This window comes from Tupaia chinensis, unplaced genomic scaffold, assembly GCF_000334495.1.
Source record: "Tupaia chinensis unplaced genomic scaffold, TupChi_1.0 Scaffold000117_2, whole genome shotgun sequence".
NCBI lineage: Eukaryota > Metazoa > Chordata > Mammalia > Scandentia > Tupaiidae > Tupaia > Tupaia belangeri.
This window is the reverse complement of record NW_006159583.1, coordinates 2956518-2974329: the sequence shown is the minus strand read 5'-3', so window position 1 is coordinate 2974329 and position 17812 is coordinate 2956518. Positions and strand designations below refer to the sequence as shown.

The window sequence follows — 17812 nt, the reverse complement described above, 5'->3', positions numbered from 1 at the left end:
GTATTTTTTCAAAGATTTTTTTTGCCGTAGGGCATATGTGCTCACCAAGAAACAGAGAGACAGAGACAGTGAAAGGGAAAATGGGAAATCACCCCTCAGGAATGATGGCCACACTGCAATCCCTTCACTTCCATTCTCCTCCAAGGATTTTGGGCACACATGCACATGTGCCTGGTGTGATTTTCAAGCTACCTGGTCTGGGACTCAAACCATGTTTGGCCATGTGGGACTCCAGTGACATAACTGATACACTATCTGCTGGCTCTTGGAAGAGTACTATTATATTAATATTTTATTTGTTATAAGGTACATAAACTAGCTGGAGAGAGACAGAGAAAGAGGGAGGAAAAGTGAGAAATCAACCCTCCCCCTGGGGGCATGGCTATGTCACAATCTCTTCTACTCCATTCTCCTCTTGGAATTTTGGGCATGCTCACATATAATTCCAGTGTGTCTTTTTTTCTTTTTTTTTTTTTTTTTTTTTTTTTTTTGAGAAAGATCTTTGCAATAGGGTGCATGCACTCACTGGAGAGACAGACAGAGACAGAGACAGAAAGCGAGAAATTACACCCCTCCCTCCAGGGGGGATGGTGATGCCACAGTTCTTTCCCCACCATTCTCCTCTTGGAATTTTGGGCACACAAACAAACTCGGTGTGAAATTTCAAGCCATTAGGTCTGGGACTTAAACCTTGGCTGACTACATGGAATTCCAGCAATGTAACCATTATACCATCTGCTGGTCCCAACCAAGTGTGTTTTTCAAGCCACCAGGTCTGGGAATCAAATAGTGCTATCAGCCATGTAGGATCCAGCTGCCATAACCACCAAGTTGCCTGGTTGGCCCAAAGGGTACTAATAGTTATTATTCTTATTTTGAGATGTGGACAGTGAGGCACAGAAGAGCTAGGTAAACTGATCGTAACACAGTCATTCTGGAATCAGCACAGGAACTCAAGCAGCCAGCTCCAGAGCAGTGCTTGTGACCATAATACTGTCCACAGAAAGTGTCCCTTCGTTCCCCGGTGTCACATTAAAGGTACTAACCATTTCATCATCTCTCTCTTCTCCATCCTCCTTGGGGTCAGCTTTCAGAGACAATTTTGGCTTTTTCTTCCGACTGCACTTAGAGTCTTCTTCCTCGTTGTCATCTGCTAAGTCCCTCTCTTCCTTCTGATCTCTGTTGTGTTTATAAACCCAAAATAGTGACAGGAAATAATACCTATCAAATATCTACCAGTTGATTATCAATGCAAAAATTATTTTTAAAAAAATCACCCTCCAAACGAAAACTATTTAACCACCGGGAGAAATTTGTAGGCATTAAAATAGCATAGATGAGGTACACTTAAATCCACTATTACATATTATATCTGTCAGGGTAGAAAGTAGAAACTACTTTATATATTAACATAAATACGGGACAGCAATATATGTAGAATGTGTTATAACAAGTTTATAACTGTCTTGCAGATATACCACCTATACTAATAAAAGAAATGACTGTTTAGAGATTATTTATCTTTAGGGCAATTCCAAAGCAAGGACCTGCAATTATATGACACATCCCACTGAAAAAGGCCAAGTGTAACTTAGTAAAATACCAGTTGGCCAACAAAAACAATTCTCAAGCTGTGTTGACTAAAATATATGGGAAACTCCACTAAAACATAAATGTCAAGTTATTTATTTGTAATACATGGACATATTCAAGAAACATACCTTCTTAGTAATAATCTGAACTTTGTCACACAGTCTCCAAATGTGAGGACACACACCACTGCCAGTCACAACTAATGCCCTTGTCCCACAATCCTCAGTGTGTGCCCTGAGATCATCAGTAACATGATTTAATATACTGCCAAACTAAGGCCATTTTCATCCAGGTGAGTACCAAACAGTGGAACCTTTATTCCATATGTGGAACTTTAGCTGAGTTACCTAAACCCCCCCAAAAATATAAATAAAACTGTGTTTCCATAAATACTAGTATTGTCAAAATATGCATGAAATCTAGAAAAACCTAAATAATCTTAGCTGGGGAGCAACCAAACGGATGGAAACAGAAGGCTGAAGACAAAGGCAGAGGCTGTACTGTGGGCAGAACATTAGTAAGACAACTCAGAACAGGCGTGACAGAAGTCACCAGGTCCACTAAAAGGGTCATGGCCCATGTGTCTCTAAAGGGGAAGTCTCTGGAAAAAAGACACGAATGGGTGACAGATATCAGAGGGCACAAAACTCTATATTCTCAGTCCTAGATTAGAGATCTTGAACTTTAAAACCCATTTTGTAGACGGAACAGGGCAAAAACCTACTTGTCTTTGATATGACGAGCACAATTCTGGCTGCAATAGTTTCCTCCAGAAAGACACTCATCTACAGTGCCATACTGACAACAGTTCTCACAGAATTGAAGCCCTTCTACTTTCACTGGGTCCTTCAACCTGAAAGGCATTCCTGTCTTCTCTGAAAAGACTAAAACATGGAAAGAAAAAAAGAGAGAGAGAGAGAGATTAAAACCATGAAAACAGACATTCCAAAACACATTTAAGCTTTTTCCTTCTAATAATTTTGTTAGCAACACAGTAAAAGAATGTTTGTTGAATGAATGAATGATCATTTGGGAGAAAGGGGGGATGGGTTGGCAAGAAATCATTCAAATAATTTACATAACAAAAAATACTTTGCAGACTGGATAAATAGAAGTTTGTTCAGGGCCACCCTATGGCATGGTGGTTAAGGTGGCTGAATGTCACATAGCTGACTACATGGCTCAAGTCCCAGATCCAGCAGCTTGAAAGAAATATATCCGGCACTTATGACTATGTGCCTAAAGAGAGAAGAAATGAAGGATAAGGAATTGTAGCAGGACCATCTCCCATGGGGGGGGTGCTTTCTCATTCTCTCTCTCATTCTCTGTTGAGGTCACACACCTTCCTGCATTTTTTCTTTAAATTTAAAAAATTGAAAGTCCAAAAAAAGAAAAAAGTTTATGCAAGGCTTTTTCTACAGAGTTGAGAGTAAAATGACAAAAAATTTCATTAGTCACTGAATTCAGAAGATGAAATTATTGATCTGTAGAATCCTATTTTACAGGTATATCTGTAAGAAAATGTCTAAAGTGTCATCTATGTTATTTCACATTTATAACCTTTTGATGCGTGATTTGGTTTTACTTAATTGGCTAAATCAACATCTGTCTTACTTTTAATGTAGCAGATCTTCTGAATCGTTATTATCTAAATCATTTAAGAACTCACATTTCCTTTCGCCTGAATCATTAGGCTAATCATTCATTCAGCAAACATTTATTAGGCACCAATTTACACTAGACACTGATCATGACAGTACAGACCTTGCCCAAGAGAGCTCACAGTCTGGAAGAGAAGACAGAAAAGAAAACCAATATTGACAATAAAATGTGATACATGCAATCCTGGAAGCATGAACAAGACCCAGAAGTAGTACAGAGAAAGAAGTGATTCATTCTGCCTGGAGTGAGGTCAGGAAAGGATTTTCCGATAAAAAGTCTCAACAGGGTTTTGAAAGCCAAAGAGAAATTTATCAACAGGACAAAGAGAAAAATGGCATTTGAGCTAGAATATAAAGCATGAGCTAAGGTAGAGAAGCATGAAATCCAAGATGTGTTGGGAAAATTGCATGTAATTCCAGGCTGCTGGCACTGTCGGAACACACAGACAAAGAAGGAAACAGAGTGAGGATTAAAGCAAGCAGTTGGGTGCAGGTCACCCAGATCTTTGTATATTTTGTTAAAGAAGCAATGAGAAATCAGTGATATGTCAGATAAGCAGCCTGCATAAGTTCCTTGGACTTCAGGGTACAGCATAACTTGGAAGGGGGTAAAATTAGGAGCAAAAATCTGCAATAGTTCAGGTTAGAGTTGATACAGGTCTAAATTTAGGCAGTGGCAGTGCTAATAGGTAGAAAAGGCCAGATCTGAGACATATTTAGGAAATAAAAACCAAGAGGATTAAGTAACAGGATACGGGCACGGGAAGAACAAGTTCAGGATGACTCCTCTATTTCGTGCTTGTCCACTGGGTAGATGGTACTACCGCCAACGAAATTATGGGTTACCGAAGAGAAAGAAGGTTTGGGGAAGGGCAGAAAGAAATAGAAAATGAATTGCATTTCAGACATGTGGAGTTTGAGGTACCTGTGGGACATCCAGGTGGAGATGTCCAGTAGGCAGGTGGAAATACGGGCCTGGAGCTCAGGGGAGAGGTCGGGGCTGGAGATACAGATTTAGGAGTCATCAGCATATAGGTGTTAGTTACAACCATCGGAGTAGATGAGAAAAAAGTGGCAGGTTTTTGGCTAAATCACCTGTGTAGGCTACAACATGGATTTACTTGATACTTTCCAACTAACCAGGTGCTATTACAGTTACAGATCTGGCATTAGGAGAGAAGACAGTTTATAGTTACTTTAAAACATAAAAGCTTGCTCCCATTGATTTTATAACAGAAATTTACCTAAGAACTTGAGACACAAAAATCACTCAGGACTTTCAAAGGTCCAGCCTATCACAAATCCACAGATGGTCTTATTTGAAATCTTTCCAAAAAAAATCAAATGCAGATGATGCTTCCTTACCATCTTGGGCAGTTGGTACCATCCAGGTCGTGGTAGCAGTTGCTTTTTTGACATTTTCCATCTCATTCTCATCTGTAATAACTTCTAGGGCTCCAAACTCATTCACCCGAAACTAACAATGTGGAAGAAAGAGGTAAGATTCACAAAAGTGATCAGGACAGTAATTATTTAAAGGCTGACACTTTAGTCCTTAAGCCAATTAATTATTAAAATTTAACTTACACAATTATAGCCTGATAAACCTTCTACCAACATTAAGACTTCTGTATTATACGCCTTTTGGAATTCGAGGACGGGGACAGAATAAGCAGCTAGGTATCGCTGAAGGATATAAGTCATCCTGCATGGGCATACAGACTGGCCTTGGACTGTTTGTCATTTCAAACACACTTCTTTCTTACTTTTAAACTAAGACTTGGGTTTGTTTTTTTTTTTTTTTTTTTTTTTTTTTTTTTTTTTTTTTTTTTTTTTTTTTAAAACTCAAATTTTTTTTTTTTACCACTTTTTTTTTTTTTTTTAAAATAGAATTTGTGTTTTTTTTTTTTTTTTTTTTTTTTTTTTTTTGGTATTGTATATTATGCTTATTTAATACTCAAAGTTAGTATAGAAGAATTACTCTTTTCCCAGGAACCAACTTTTTCATACAAGCTGACCTCGTTCAGAGGGAAGAAATATCCATTTCCCCAAAACAATGGCCTGTCACTTACTTCTTATATTCTAAGTGAACATGGAAGACTGAAGAGTGTTAGCCATGCGACCCCCAGTGCTACATTTCTTCTGTCTCACTGTTCTAAAGAATTCTCCATTTTCTTCACCTCTAATTCTCTGAAACAACTGGAAATATCCACAGACCAGAACAAGTCTACCAGCTGCCAGTCAACTGTATCTCTAAAAAGTAAGGGCACTTTGCTTTTGTGGACAACCTGTTCCAAATATTAAAAGTTTTCTCTTATCTGATAGCAAATTTCAAAGTATGTTTCTGCAACAACCTTGTCGTATGGTATGTGTGTGGGTTGAAAGCTGAACCATTACCTACGTGTGGGGGAGACTCTGCTCTCTGTGACACAGCTAAGTTCACTCTCATAGTCATAAACTTCAGACTTTCCTATGCTCCTTATTTTTTCATAAAACAGAGTGGTATTAGGGAGCCACTAATTTTAAAATGTGATGAAGAACTAAAAAGCTTGGGATCAGCAGATGGTATAATGTTTACATTGTTGGACTCCCACGAAGCCAACCGAGGTTTGAGTCCGGACCCCGCAACTTAAAATTCAGGCTAGGCATACTGTGCCCAAAATCCCAAAAGGAGACTGCAGGAGAAGGAATTGTGGTGCGGCTATCCCCACCTCCCCCCTGGGGTCAGGGGATGATTTCTTGCTTTCTTTTTGTCTCTCCAGTGAGTGCATGGGCCTATAGCAAAACTCTCTCTTAACAACAACATTATTATTATTATTATTCCAATTATTTTTTTAAAAACAGTTGATCACTATTTCTCATTTTTCTTGTAAAAAGACTTTACCCATCATGAAATACTTCTCAGACCAAACCAGTTGATAATACTCTACACATCATCATCAGCAGATAATAAGCCATATCTGTGTCCCCCTAATGTCATGCCTCTCTATTTGTTCTCTTGCTATTTTTCTCTAGAGCACTTAATGGGAAAAAAGCTATTTCCATCCTCGTTTATAATACCAATTTTAATTTCTAAAGAGTATGCTGGATTATTCTAAACAAGAATAGATGTAAATAACTAGATGTTGATTCCATTCTAAAAACGTGTATTTTATTTCATAATGTTAGCAAAATTTAAAAATACACATTACTGATACTTCTCTAATACTCCACTATAACAAAATGCTAAGATGAATATGGAAGACAAAAAAAAAAAAAAAAGCAAACAAACAAAAAACTAGAAAGCTCAAAATTTAAAAGGATACAAGTTTTTAGATCTTTCACAGAAATTATGAGCATATAAATAGGTATTATTTAAGCAAGGCCCTCTATTTCCCAACCTAAAAAAGGATTTGGTCAACATGCCAAGGATTATTTATGTTAACAAACCACATTCAGACTGCAAGTCAGAAAAATCTTAAGCAAAAAGTATCAATAATCATTCAGTCCACTAGGGGAAAATAGCACTTTAAACAATTTTCTACACATGGTCCACAATTATTAAATGCCTTCTAGATTGAACGAGTTGAAATGGTTAAATGAGAATGTTGGTTGTCTCCCTACTACATATTCCACACACGAGTTCATAGGTGAGATATGAGTACCACAGAGAGTGTATACAACTAATTGTCAACCTAGGAAATGGTAACAGTTAACTAGAAGCAAAAGAGCTAAAAATAATTACTTTTTGGAAAAGGAAATCCTAAACAAATTAAAAATTTTAATGACCACTCTAAAAACAAAGTAAAAACTAAGTATTTGAAAATGGGCTGACAGTACCATCTACTGGGCAAGAGTAGAAAAAACAAGCCTTGTGATTATTATTAATTAATGATATTAAAGAATGAGATCAAAAATCATTTCTGAATTAAATGTTTTTAAAAACTGGCACAATCTTGATCATTCACTTTAGATAAGTAATTTTACTTTTAGTATACATTATTGATGGTAATTTATGCTTACTTGAAAAATACCAAAATGTGGAAAATCACATCAAATATTTTTTATGAAACAGAAAGTTTCTGGTGCTTAAATTTCCAGATATGCTAAACTGTTCACCACCTTGCATTTCAAACACTAAGAAAACTCCACTGAATGAATCTCCAAGTAAAAATTCAAAACAACAATTTCTGAAAGCTTTCGGCTCAAATACTCTCAAAGTTAGAAAGTAATAGTTCCACAATATATGTTTTCTTTCTCCTAATATTAATCACCAGTAATGACCTATAGTCTAAGTACAAAGTAAAGATGCAGCGTCACGGGCACTGTGAACTCTTCCATGCCAGCAATACTCAGATAGACTTCTAAGGTTGATAAGTCTTTAGAAATACATGCAAAACTGTGGTACGTGCTGCACATACATAGTTTTCTGGGATTAGGTTTCATCACATCCTCAAAGGCACACTGTAACCTTGAAAAAGTAAAGAATATATCTACAGAAACCAAAGTTAACTATCTCAAAAATTAAAATCCTCAGAGCATTTTCGATGTATTCTACCATATGCCAAAAAATATAGGATCAAATTTTTCTCTGGGTTCTTGATAAGGATTTACATCTTCCAGTGTATTACTATTGTAGAAAATGATACACAACATTATTCGCTAGGAGCTGGTAATGACAGAGAAGACCCATGAATAAAATTCCATGAAGACCAGTGTGTTTCCCAACATTTTTCCCCCAATAAAACACTCAAGCTCTTGTTATACTTTCATGAAAAGGTTTGGAATGATGGCCACTTCACCTTTATTTATTTTTAAGTTACTAGTTCATTTAACATTGATAGCTAAAAATCTGTTATGTGGCTTAATTCTGCAACCAAGAATGTCAAAATTATAAACTTTACAGAATGGATTTATTAAGCAAACATCAACATATACCAGCTGACATTGTAACTTTTCCTGTAGGTGCACATATCCAGATCAATCAGAAAACAATTATGCCTCAAATATATAAGAGGTTGCAAAGGTTTTGTTTGTCTGACTTGGCTTGAACTACCTTTAGTTCATTTAACTTTCTTCTTATTTTTGCTTATAGAGGCAAATGCTCTTTTGCCAATTTTTGCCTATCTTTAATGATAAATCATTAAAAGTCACTGCTGAGGTTCTTATGTTCATATTATTTTCAATGTTGAAATGAGTTCAATTTACCAATGTGTTTTAAGGGCTAAGATGTCTGGTAACTAAACTGTTCTGAGCATAATCAAGACAAAGCAAACCACATGGTAAGAGAGTAGTGAATTTTACAGTTAGGTTTCTGCCTTGCTGCTGCAGGATCTTATCCTCAACTCAATGGCAATTACTCCTACTAGATAAGATGCTATCACTCTCAGGAGTGTACCTGCATTTTACTGAGAGACTCTGAAAGATTAAATCCTCATGACTCAGAGAAATAATTCTCTGTGGCTAAATCTCAGACATGATTAGAAGTTCACATAGAGAAACTGCCTAAGTACAGAGAGCACTACCAGGTGTTTTCCACTATCACTTAGTTGCCTGCCAATTCTTCTCACTGGCCCTGAGACACTAATCTACAAATGCTAGTCTATATTTTGTTTGTTATATTTTTAATTGGGTTGGCCCTGCAGTACAGCAGTTGAACACAGTGCACTGGGAGCTAGATCTCATGTGGCTAACTGTGGTTCAAATCCTAGCCATAGTGGCCTGGAAAACATACCGGGCACATGTGTGCATACCAAAAATTCTGAGAGGATAGCGAAATGGAGGAAAAAGTACTGCAGTATCACCACATCCAACTGGAGGGGGCAGGTTCTCTCTCTCTCTCTCTCTATCTCTTTGCCTTTCTCTCTTTCTCTAGTAAGTGCACACGCCTCCTCCATTAAAAAAAATATTTACCATTCTCTTTCCTTTTATTTTTTTTATTTTTTATTTTTTTTAGTTTTGCTGCAAAGCACATGCAACCAACAGAGAGAGAAAGAGACATAAAAAAAAAATATTTACCATTCTCTTTCCTTTTTTTTAATTTTTTTTATTTTTATTTTTTTAGTTTTGCTGCAAAGCACATGCAACCAACAGAGAGAGAAAGAGACAAAGAGAAAATGAGAAATCACCCCCTAGGGCAGATGGCCATGTCACAGTCCCCTTCACCTCCATGCTCCTCTCAGGATTTTGGGCACATGTGCACATGTGCCTCATGTGTATTTTGAGGTATTGAGTTGGGGACTCGAACCATGGAGTCAGCTGTGTGGAATCTACTCCCTTAACCATCATGCCACCTGTTGGTCCAAAAATATTTAATCTTTAAAGAAAAAAAACCTGTCCTTATCCTAAGAAATTGGATTCTATGTATGAGCTAATTATATTAACTGAATTAACTTTGGCTTGTTGTCAGGCTACCACACTATTAGGAAATACACATGTCCACAGCCACTAAAAAACATAAGCCTAGGTCGTGTTGAATGGGCAAAGCAAGACTTACTCAAAGCTCTAATATTTTAATTTTGTGAAAAATCAATTTCTCAATCAGATCTTTTAAACACCTTGAATTTTAAATACACAGCAACTAAATTAAAAGTCTTGAGTAATATAATCAACTGGCTGGTTGCTGAATCTTCTCAGATAAAGAGAAATATAAAGTAGAAAATAATATTAAAATTATTTTTAAGTGAGATATCAAACTGTCTACTATAAATAAACTGAATATAAGGCAACTACCCAGGTAATTAGCTGAGTCTAAAAGTCTTATCAAATAACCCAGATTATAATAATGACTAAATGGCTTAATTACCTGATTACCTTAGTAAAAGTAATAGGTTAATTTCTAAAATTCTCTGCTTAGAAAACCTTAAAGCAACCCAGATTTCTTGGGGACAGAAACGGCATCATTGTTGAAAGCTAAATGAGACCAGCCTGGGCATGAAGGTAATTGGATCCAACATGGCTGACGATACAGTCTGAATGCTACACATGGCAGCTTGAGAAACATATCAGGTGGCTGTGTATACATGCCCAAAATCCCAAAAGGAAGGAGAAATGGAGATGGGATTACAGTGTGACCATTTTCTACTAGGTGGTGAGGCTGTGCTTTCTAACTTTTCTTCTTTATCTCCAATCTCTGTCATCTATTTCTAGCAAGCACCTATGTTCTCTGACAAAACTTCAAAATATATAAACACACATGCTTATATAAGCTATACACATACACATACATACATACACACATACACAAACACACACACACACACACACAAATAGCCATGGAGAAGGAAAAGGATACAAATGTACAAGAAAAATAAAGGTATAAAGAAATGAAGAGGCAATTTACAAAGTATATTGTGAAGCCAGAAAAGTTTGTCATTAAGTGGTTTATATATATTATTTTTTCCAATCCTCATAATTATCTACGACACAGATTCTAATATCCTCATTTTATAAACAATGATTCTAAAACTTGGGAAATTTTAATAATTTAACAAAGTTCAAGTAGCTAAAATGTGACTGACATTATTAGAATTTGAGAAACAGGTTTTCTTTCCTAAAAAAATAAAACTTTGTACTCTATCTCTATCATATCTTATCCAGATGAATGTTTAGAGAATGTTAGAGCAGGAAAATTTCTTAGTATTTATTTATTATTTTACTGCACAGGAAATGACCCAAAGAGATCAACTTACTCGTTCAAGCTCATGCAAAACTAAAACCCAAACCCCCATCTCTTCTTCAGATTTCACTAAGCCTCATTGCAATATTCTTGCTAAGTTAAATTCAGAGGTGTTGGCACACTGTACCTTATTAAACCTAACCTAACTAAAATCTAAGTATTTTTCCAATGATGTGCACATTGTCCAAATCTCACCACTGGGGAGGATGGGCTATGGTGGGCTTGGCTGAGATATTTGTCAAGCAACCACTAAAAGCAATTAGATTCCAAGAAGCCCGTATTAGGAGGCAGGAATTTCTATTCAAGACAGTGCAGAACACTAAGCATTAGAGAGGCAAGCCAAGTGACAGCCAGTAAGGGAGATGGGAAGTTCAAACACTGGAACGGCCAAGTACGGACACAAAGTCTAAAGGGCCACAGACAGTCCAAGGTCCCAGAGATAGGAATGAAGCAAAAGCAAACTAGAAATGGGGGGAGGGACACTTCCCAGATGGGTGCTTGTATTAATCATGTCTCATGGGCAGCAGAGGTGGTTCTGGAGTGGGTTTATGGGGGCTGTGCAAAGGAGCAGAGCAAGAACATCTGAAAGTGGCAGACCGAAGTGAGTTCTTAACTCTACAAAAGCAATCTGATTTACAGAAAGGAACTGATTTTGAATAAGTGATCATACAAATATCCATATTAACAGTATAAATAATTTTTTAAAGAATTATTTAATTTTATTTATTCATCCATTTAATTTGACCAGAGAGAGAGAGAGAGAGAGAGAAAGCAAGCCATCAGGTCTGGGACTCAAACACTGTTGGCCACATGGGAGTATCCTGTGCCTTAGCTACCATACCACCTGCTGGTCCCAACAGCATAAATAATTTAAGGGAGGTAAATAGTCCTGTTTAGTCAACATTTTAACATTAGCCAGTTTTTAAATGAAAACACTAGGACACAGGTAATATGGTTATCCACTCAAAATAACAAAGCATATGCCTACAAAACACAAGAGGCTAAGTCTACACTAAGTCCACATTTCCACACTTAAGGGCCATCATGATAGAGTTGAAACTGAGACAATCCTCCTTAAAGCTATAAATCAATTTTTGCAAAATAAGTGCATCCTGCAGAAATATGACTCAGTCCCCTAACTAGAGTGACAAAGATCTCTGCCTATCTGTAAGCATTTCAAATTGTCATTTGAGTTTATTATTGATGTCTAAACATTATATAAAACCTAAAGCATTATGCTTAATGCTTTTAATTCTTATTTCAGATATGTGTTCAATTTCAAAATAAACACATGCAGATGTGCACACATATAACTGTACGTAATAAAGGTAGCTTACCTTTAAATCACTTCCTGGTAATGTACCTACTCCATCTTTCCAGTCCATAACACTGAATACATCAAACTCTTGACCACTTGTGCTAGAGGCAGATTCAGTCATGATTTATTTTTTAATCTGAAAGGGGAGAAAAAAGACATATCAGTAAATATTCTACATAGAAATCAGTTTTTAATTTAGAGTTGTTACTTTAGTTTCACTTAATTATGTAATTTTCTTTATTACAATATCTCACATCCCTAGGTCTAAAAACAATTGCTTCAAAAATACCTTTATTATTATTCTCAGTGCAATCTGTAGTAAATTGTAAGAAGATATTAATTAAAATTTCTAAGTAAAAAAGCATCTTGGTAAATATTGCTTTTTTTTAAATTTTTTTATAGATTTTGCCATAGGGCTGTGCATTCCCAAGAGAGGGAGAGGGAGGGAGAGAGTAGAGAGAGAGAGAGTAAGAGAGTGTCAGAGAGGGCAAGTGAGAAATCACCCCCTAGGGGGGACAGTCACACCAAAATCCCTTCTCCATTTCCTTTCCAGATTTTGAGCACACAGGCAACAAGTCCAGCGTGTTTTTCAAGCCACTGAATTCAGTTGGCCATGTGGGACCCAGCACCTTAACCACCAATTTCGTTATTCTTCAAAAGAATCATTGATTTATAGCAATCTTTTCTATTCATTGAAAAAGGAAAATCATGATACCAAATGGATAGAACTCCTTGCCCCAGAAAGTTATTTTTTCCTGCTTTAAAATACTACAAAGAGAATATGTATGAGTAAAGAACAAAATTAAGGGGTGTGGTGAAAGGGGAACTCTCTTACACTACTGGTGGGAATGTAAATTGGTCCAGCCACTGTGGAGAACAATTTGGAGATTCCTCAAAAATCTACAAATAGGACTTCCATATGACCCAAAAATCCCACTCATTGTTATCTACCCAAACAACAGAAGAATTCTTAATCGGAAAAGTACTTGCACATCGATAGTTATTGTGGCATTATTCATAATTGCTAAGACATGGAACCAACCCAAATGTGCACGAACAGATGAATGGATTGAAAAACATATACTCTATGGAATACTAGTTAGCTATAAAAAACAACAAGACCCTGACTTTTGACAGAAAGTGGATAAATATGGAAGATTTACTGCTGAGTGAAGCAAGCCAGGCCATGAAGGAGAGACACTGTATATCCCCACTTAATGTATACTGAGTAGCCACACTCTATGACTGAAACTGAATGACTAAAGGATATAAAAACACAGTGAATGGTTGTGAATACCAGATATAGTGTGGGTGAAGGAATAGAGTCTGAGGAAGGACATTAGTGAGAAAAATGGAGAGGCAAAGCATTAATGGAACAAAGAAATGGGGTGTTATCTGTTGAGATAACTTTATAGTATTATCAACTGGACTGGGGAGAAATGTAAACATGTTGGAATATTCACTTCGCAAACTAAATGACATGATTGAATGTATATAAGAACTTGAAATAAAATAAGATTAAAAAAGAACAAAATTAATAAAAAATGTTGATTTAAAAGAAAGGCTATTCTCTGACCAGCAGATGATGTAATGGTTACATCACTGAACTACCACATAGTCAACCGTAGTTCGCATTCTGGACCTGGTGGCTTCAGACTCATGCCAGGTGCATGTGCGTGCATGCCCAAAATCTCAAGAGGAAAATGAAGAAGGGATCGTGGCATGGCTTATCTCCCCCCAGGGGTGATTTCTTGTTTTCTGTCTCTCTTTCTCTCTGGTGAGCACATGCACCCTATAGCAAAAGTCTTAAAGAAAGAAAGAAAGATATTGAGAAAAGGGAAAAATGTAGTCCATTATTGATCGTCATCTACATTGAATTTATCAATTAAGTATTTGTTCTACCAATACAACAAATACACAAGGTGATTGATTCTTTTTGTAAATTGCTTTATTCAATTCAGTTGAAATATCTGCCAATTTGCTGTTCTGGGAAACCAGAAAGCAGTCTCCAAGTATAGAGCAAATTCCATAAATGTGATAAAACAAAATAAGTATGTATGTTGGCATCAGAGACAACTAGACAACTGATTAAAGATCAAGGATTCCTAAACTCGAATGGAAGTTATCAGTATCAATTTAGGATGTATTTTATCTTTAACAGTATGCATATTTTCCTGCCCCCCCCAAAAAAAACACACTAGACAATCATCAATCAATAGCAATGAGCAGCCTAGCACACAGATTATGGCATCTAGACACCATATATCCCCTTCTGCTTCCTAGAAAACTAATTTCAGCTCAGTGGCAGTAAATGGCCAAGATGAGCCTGGAACATCTTGTCAAACAAGAAGGAAATTATCAAAGACAATAAGAGTCATATCCAAAAAATGCAGAAGCCAACTTGAAGAGACTGCTGCTTACCAAAGTTAAACAAATAAGTACAATATGAAGTGAAACACACCAATCAGGAAGTAATCCAGGAGTTTATACTAACATTTGAAGCAAACAAACCAAGAACACCCCACTGATCACCTTTAGAGATACAAAAGAATCAACTTATTATTTGGAAAACAAAACAAGGATTTATCCTGCCTTTCCATGTAAACTGTTATCTCAAGGTAACCAAATTGTGAGAATTATTTCCCTTGAGAAATAATTCCAGTTAATAAATGAAGCAATGACAGAATATGACCACTTGCAACCCTTAATAAAGTAATGGCTCTAGGCAACAACCATCAAAGGCTGCTAAGAATGCAAACCTAACACCTTCTACAAAGTAGTCTTGCCAGGAAAAAACAAAATCAAAACTAATCTGAGCAAGTCTATTTATAGGAAATTCCAGAGAAAGGGAGCATGTTAAATTATACCATAAAGATATAAGGGACAGAATCTAGGCTCTCAAAACCTCTTCAGCAGCATTTCTCATGTCTTGAGGCTCCCTGAGACCCTTTAAAAAGTTCAACCCTTTCAATAGTCAACTGTCTTCATAAAAAAAAAAAAAATTAATATATTATTTGCCTTCTTCACAGCTGCCATTTGCCCTGATTGTACAAAAACAATAGTGGGTAAAACTGCTGCACCGGTGCTACCCACCCATAGAGTATTCATTTTATTCTTTACTACTTCCAAGTAAGCAATTGCCAAGTTTCATTAAAAACCATCCTTAATTGGGGCCAGTAGGTGGCATGGTGGTGAAGGCACTGCACTCCCTCATGGCAAACCGAGGTTCAAGTCTTGAGCCAGGTGGCTTGAAAATCATGCAGGTACATGTGCGTGTGTGCCCAATATCCCAAGAGGAGAATGAAGGAGAATGGACTGTGGTTTCGCTACTGTCCCTGGGGGATGATTTCTCACTTTCTCTATCCCTGTCTCTGTCTCTCTCTCCCCTGGGTGAGAGCATCCACCCTATGGCAAAAACCTAAAAAATAAAACAAAAATACTTGAGGAAGTGGGAAAAAATCAATTTTATAAAGTACTGATATTTGAATATACAAATTCTGTGTGATGAGTAGCACTATCTGGCACGCTAAAGTACCATAGTGTCTCAAGTACCTCGCTGTCTTACATCGCGTTTGCAATCCAAGCTAAATGAGTTGCTTTTTTCATGGAATGCCATTTTTACTTAACTGTCTATTTCAGGTTTGAATATCTGGTAAATAATTTGCCAAACATAAATGAAGTGAGCCTGTCACATCAGAGAAAATACTGACAGTATTTGTTGCTAACAATAAAAGGAAAATCAGGATTTTGGAAAACCATGAGTTTGACGGCTTCCTAATAGCTAAAGTTTTTTTTCCAAGATAAATGAGTGGTGATAATTATGAATGCAATTTTAAAAAATACTTCATAACGAAATAGGTCAACATTTGGAAGATATTCATAACTCAGTGAAGTAATATTTTCCAAATGACCAAGGCTTGATGTTTCAAAATTATGCATGGATCCAAAAAACAAGACACACTGATGGATTTTAATGTATCAGTATGAAAAGCTCGTTGATAAGAGTTTGAATTGCACACTGTAATTAACCTTGAACATCACCTGTCAAGTCAGTTTTGGTATGATATCAAAGAAGAATATACACTATTACTGGAAAGACCAGTAAATTGTACCTTCCCTTTTCAACCCCTTATCTGTATGAAGCCATACTGTCTTCATATATTTCAACCAAAACAAGATACTGTAATAGACTGAAGGCAGGAGGTTTAAGAATCCAGTATCTTCCATTACAGGAGACATTAAAGAGATCTGCAAAATGTAAAACAATGTCATTTCTCTCATTTTTTTTTTAATTTTGGAGACAACTATGTCTCAAAATTACACTTTCATACTATAATATACTAGGCTTCTGATCACTATTTTTAAATAGTTTAAATTATTTCTAATATAATAAATATTGATATTTGAAACCCAGATGAATAATACTTCTTTGGGTTTTCATTTTTAAGAATATATGGGAATTTAAGACCAAAATGTCTGAAAGCCAGGACCAGCAGTCAGCGTAATGGCTATGTAGCTGGGCTCCCATGTAGTTGACCACAGTTCAAGTATCAGACCCAGTGGCTCAAACTCACGCCGGGCACATGTGCATGAGTGCCCAAGATCCCGCGAGGAGAATGAAGGAAAAGGGACTGTGGTGTGGCCATGCCCCCTGGAGGGTGATTTCTAGCTTTCTGTCTCTCTGTCTCTGTCTATCTTTCAAGCGAGCGTACACACCCTATAGCAAAAACCTTTTCCCCCAAACAAAGTCTGAAAGCCACTGCTGTACAAGATAAAACTTTCCACAAAAAGGAAAGTGTAAGGAATTTTTTAAAAATGAGGGAGGGGGTGAAATTTATATTAAAAGAGATTTATAAGCCATATTAAGCGATCACATTATCACAATTCATAGACCAAGATCCAAACTATTGAATAAAGAATACAAACAGAGAGGAGGGAAAGTATATATGCCAATTAGCTATCTGATATTAGAGAAACACAGTACCTATTTTTAGAGGAGGAGGATGATGATACGTATGTTTAAAAAAGTTCTTCCTCATATTGTAAGAGATGCCTACTGAAAATAGAGAGAAGAAATGATACAACATGAGAAATTTGCTGTGCATTAATTGAAGGGATTTCGAAGAAGTGAAAAAATATTGGCAACATGTTGGTAAATATCAAGATGTGTCAAGGGCCATAGAAGCTTGGTGTACTACATTCTAGTTCTGTATAGGCCTGAAAAATTCTTCCAAGATTTTTTTGAAGTGTAGCCATCCTACATATGCCATATACATCCCTTTTACAGAGTAAAAAGGATAAAAAATAGATGTTTCTCTGCATCATTTTGCTATCCTCTTTTGAGGTTAACTAGATGCATCCACATTCTTTCTTCTCTTTTACTCCTTTCATTCTTTCCCTCCGGAATAAGAGACAGGAAAAGAGAGAGGGCCACCCCCAACAGGGTCTTCAAGCCACAGTCCACCTTCAGCCAGCTAGGATGGTAGTCACATGTACATGGGCACAGAGTGTCCAGGGAGACCCAGGAACACAAACATGGGACCTTCTCGTGTGCCTTTAGCTTTGTAGAACCTCACATTCCTG

The 17812-nt window shown here is 36.7% G+C and overlaps 1 protein-coding gene across 1 annotated transcript in view; it reads right to left on the bottom strand.

The window, feature by feature from the left end:
* L3MBTL3 (L3MBTL histone methyl-lysine binding protein 3) overlaps nucleotides 1–17812 on the bottom strand; it is a 139636-nt gene that overhangs the window by 102190 nt on the left and 19634 nt on the right. Inside the window, exons 3-7 of the mRNA XM_006144270.2 lie at nucleotides 12249–12365; nucleotides 4620–4731; nucleotides 4180–4254; nucleotides 2318–2477; nucleotides 1047–1179 (exon numbers count right to left, since the gene is read on the bottom strand). Of these exons, the coding sequence (XP_006144332.1) occupies nucleotides 1047–1179; nucleotides 2318–2477; nucleotides 4180–4254; nucleotides 4620–4731; nucleotides 12249–12350 (582 nt within the window). The 5' untranslated portion in view covers nucleotides 12351–12365. The remainder of the gene's footprint in view (nucleotides 1–1046; nucleotides 1180–2317; nucleotides 2478–4179; nucleotides 4255–4619; nucleotides 4732–12248; nucleotides 12366–17812) is intronic.